This window comes from Pipistrellus hanaki (assembly GCF_964339955.1).
Source record: "Pipistrellus hanaki genome assembly, chromosome: 8".
Lineage (NCBI taxonomy): Eukaryota > Metazoa > Chordata > Mammalia > Chiroptera > Vespertilionidae > Pipistrellus > Pipistrellus hanaki.
Genome location: NC_140510.1, coordinates 71392987 through 71397257, shown reverse-complemented (window position 1 = coordinate 71397257; position 4271 = coordinate 71392987). Strand labels below are relative to the sequence as shown.

Genomic DNA, 4271 nt, shown 5'->3' with positions numbered 1-4271 from the left:
ATAGAATGCTGGTTCACTGTGTGCAGTCCTCGTATAATTAATACCTTAACATCTTTTCTGTGTTTTTATGGAGCCTTGGAGAGATCCCAGCATCCAGTTTGAGATTCTTGGAGCACTGATCATTCCTCCCTTCACCATCACCTTCAACAAATGCAACAGTACGTATCTGAGTAAGGTACTTACAAACTTTTAAACTTTAATAACAAGTTAAAAGAGCATAAGAAATAATCAGAAAAACTACTTAAAAGTAAATGTATTAACATTTATAGTAACAATTCTACAATTTCTGTATTGTATTAGCAATGTTGACCCAAAAAAAATCATAAGGTAAATTATGTATGTGAATAAAATGACTAAAAAATATAAAGAAAATACTGCCTTTTTTAACAACTTGAGATTTTTTAAATTGTACCTCTAAATTTACTGTTATTAAAGTTTAAAACTTTTAACATACCAAGTACCTCAAGAGAGCTTTATAATTTATCATAGTCCAAACAAACATGATATACATATTTAGTATACTAAATATGTGATTAGACTAAATGTCCTTTTTCAGTAGTCTGAAGAAAACTGAGGATTCTGATCTTTTTTATGGCTTTCTATAAAACAGCAGTGGTTGCAGTTATCCCTCATTTTAAGAAAAGCAATAAAAATTTTCTTAAATTCTGCAAAATTAGAAAACAAAACAAATTTCTTCTAGAGACTGAACCTCCGTCCTAATTCCACATGTGAGACTAGAGCCATCTACTGGTTGGAGTGTAGTGTTACAAAGCACAACTATTGGACTGCTAATATTGAGTATAGGGAGTCATGATTTTAAGAACTGAAAATATAAACATGGATAATAACCATCTAATCTAGGACACTGACTCGTTAAAGGTTAATAAACGAATCTTTTTAACAGGAAACCCAACATATATAACAAAGTAGGGCTTAAAGTTGAGGTAAAGGGCCTCCAACCCCAACTCTGATTCCCGGCGGGCCCAGCCAATGGAACACAAGCCATGAGAGGTAGTCTGGGCAGATAACCGAACTGTGGTTTGGAAGGAGGCACCATAGAAAGAATGGTTTCAGCAAAGCGGTCTCCTACCCATCTTTCCCCTAGAGACACCTCAGAGGCACCAGCATACAAGGGGCAGTGGTTAATGAATGGGCAGAGAAAACAGAGCCAGGGCTGGCAACTGAAAGGTTTTAAACCTCTTTTCACAGGGACATCATCACTGAGGGGCTCATTTGATGCAACACTTAAGAAAACATTAATATGACTTTCCTGAAATGCACAATGACCCATGTGCTCTTTTACCACAGCCATAAACCACAAGAACTGGGTTTCTAGGTCCTGTGGGCTTTCACCAGACAGGCCCTGGACTGGTCCAGTCGAGGAAACAAGAGCCCAGTTTCCGATCCCAGCTTTCTCCCTTCAAAAGGGCAGGGATGTCCGTAGAATCGAGGCAAGAAGGCGAGCTCTCCCAGGCCCCTCTCTGTGGCAGAGACCCCCAACCTGGACAGCAGCTTGTCAGCCAGGCTTGGGGTGACAGGCTGCAGCAAAGTTCCAAAGATCCGCAAACATTCCAAGGCCACGTGGAGCACAGTACCGAGCCAGGGCGCATCCACTGGGCTCTCCCAACTCAACTTCCAGGGCGCGTGCCTTTGGACAAAGCCATTGGTCTGCCGGACACAGCTGGACACTGCCTCCAGGGCCTTGTAGATCTGAAAGTCCGCGTAGTGGTCTGCCACCTGCCTGGGCAAGGCGGCCACGGCACTCACCAGGGCATAGTCCTCCGCCCCGGCGCGGGCTGAGGGCCCCGCCAGCCCCGGCTCCCTGGGGAAGCAGGTGGCGCAGAAGGCCGGGTAGGTCCCCGAAGGGTTCATTCTCTGGGCAGTGCATCGGTTCAGGAGGCCTCCCAGCGCATCTGCCAGCTCGGAGTCCAGCAGCTTCACCACCTTCTCCTCATAGTAGTCGCAGTCCCAGTTGGGGACGCCCTGGCGCAGGAGGAAGTAGCGGAAGCCATCCACAGTATAGCGGTCGAGGCAACTGCTGGGGTCCACTACGTTGCCCAAGCTCTTGGACATCTTTTGGCCACGGACGGTCCAATGGGAGTGGACATAGATGCGGTGTGGCGGGCTCAGGCCGGCCCCTAAGAGCAAGGCCGGCCAGTAGATGGCATGGAACTTGAGGATGTCCTTGCCTATGACATGAGAGGTGGTGGGCCACCAGGACTCGAACTCGGCCCCGGGGTAGCCGACCACAGTAAGGTAGTTGACCAGGGCATCCAGCCACACGTAGATGGTCTGCGAATCGTCCCCGGGCACCGGAATGCCCCAGTGCAAGTGGCTGCTCTTGCGAGAGACCGACAGGTCCGGCAGGTCCTCCTCCAGCCACTGCAGGACCGTGCGCTGGAAGGGCTCGGGGGTGATGGCCTGCGGGTTGTCCCGCAGCCAGCGCCGCAGCGGCTCCCGGAACCGGGAGAGCCTGAAGATGTAGTTTTCCTCCTTGGTCCAGCAGACGGGGTGCCCGCTCTCGGCAGACACCGGACACGGGTCCCCCGCCGGCCCGGGCTGCCGGCTGACCTTGGCCTCGGGCAGGAAGCACTCGTCCGAGGCGCAGTACCAACCTTCGTAGAGGCCCTTGTAGAGCAGCCCCCGCGCCCGCAGCGCCGCCCAGAAGTGCTGCACGGCCGCGCGGTGCCGCGCCTCGGTGGTGCGGATGAAGTCGGTGGAGGAGACGCCGGCGTCGCGGAATAGCCGCCGGAACTGGGCCGAGACGCGGTCGCACAGCTCGGCCGGAGGCAGGCCCGCCGCGGCGGCCGCCTGCTGGATCTTCAGGCCGTGCTCGTCCGTCCCGGTGGAGAAGCGCGTGGCGGCGGCGGCGGCGCCGGGAGCCCGCAGGCGGCGGTGGCGGCACAGCGCGTCCGCCAGCAGCGCCGAGTACAGGTGCCCGATGTGCGGCGCCGCGTTCACGTAGAAGATGGGCGTCGTGAAGTAGGCGCGCGCCTCGGAGGCTTCGTCGCGGGCGCCGCGAGGGCCGGAGCTGCAGAGGCGGGGGCGGGAGGGCTCCGGGAGCGAGAGCCCGCGAGCCACGGCACGTCCGAGCCGCCGCGCAGCACAAACCCGCGGGAAAACCATGGTACCTAACGGCCCGGCCGGCGCGGAGGCGCTCCGCTGCACGTGGGAGGCGCGCATGCGCGGCCTGGCCACCGCCGCTTCCGGGCCCGCCCTCCCGTCGCCCAGGCCACGCCTTCCGGTCGCACAAACCACGCCCCCCCGTCGCCCAGGACACGCCTTCCAGTCCCTCAGGACACGCCCACCCCCGCGCCCGTGCGGGACCGCCCCGCCCGCTCTCGAACGTCGGACGCCCGCGGCTGTGAGCGGCCGCAGCGCGAAGGGGGTCAGCCTAGGAGCTGGCTGAGGGAGCTTATGGAAGTGGTAAATCTGTCCTCCCAGAACGTCCTGGCTGCCGTTTGGGGTCGTCATGTCACACTCACGGATCTGTTTCCCTCCAGGCTGAGTTCCCGTGGGCCAGAACTTGGTGCTGGGGCATTTCTCCAAACCCAGCCGGGGGCGGCACCGCCGGACACAGAGCCCGCCCGCACGGCGCCCGGTCACCGCAGGACTCACCTCCCCACACCGGGACACGGCTGGAAGCGGAGGGAGGGAGGGAGTAGTTACCAGAGCGCCTAGGGAAGGATGAGAACTGAGAGGTGCAGGAAATGTAAGGTTCCAGCTGAGAGGTGTACGACGCAGAAGCAAAACACGGAATCCAGACCATCAAAAGGGGGGAGGTTGTACTCTGCGCTCCCGGGCTACGCTCGCTGGTCCGAGGGTGGGCCAGGGAAGTTCGCGCCAAAAAGCGGCATAGGCACTTCTTTTATACAGCTGTTTAGGGAGGGGAGGGCGGAGGGCATGAGAGGTGTGCAATTCCTGCCTCGGGCCAGGGGTCTGGGAAGGCCCTAGGAAGGCGCCAGCTAGCCAGCTATCTTTGTCACCATCCACCTTGCAGATGCTTGCCTGGCTCTGAGCTTCCGCCCTGCCTTGACCTAACAGAAATCTTATCTTTAAACACGCTCGGTATTTGTTGAATCAACAACAAAGGTAGGTTTGAAATGTGCAAGTTTTTGCCGAGGATGACGTAGGACCAGGGAGGTGGGATGCCTATGGGGACACTGTGCACATGAGGAAGAATCAGCCTTCCAGTTTATTCCACAAAGTAGTTACAGTAATTTTCCTAAATGGCCCTGGGTTCCTAGAGCAGTTTTTCCCGTTTTGCTTTA

The 4271-nt window shown here is 55.9% G+C and overlaps 1 protein-coding gene across 1 annotated transcript; it reads right to left on the bottom strand.

Moving 5' to 3' along the window:
• Positions 1–879: 879 nt before the first annotated feature.
• On the bottom strand, positions 880–3612 carry MARS2 (methionyl-tRNA synthetase 2, mitochondrial). The gene has a single exon (XM_084892483.1). It carries the CDS (start codon positions 3472–3474, stop codon positions 1333–1335), a length of 2142 nt encoding a protein of 713 aa, XP_084748609.1. The 5' UTR covers positions 3475–3612; the 3' UTR covers positions 880–1332.
• Between the last annotated feature and the right edge of the window lie 659 nt (positions 3613–4271).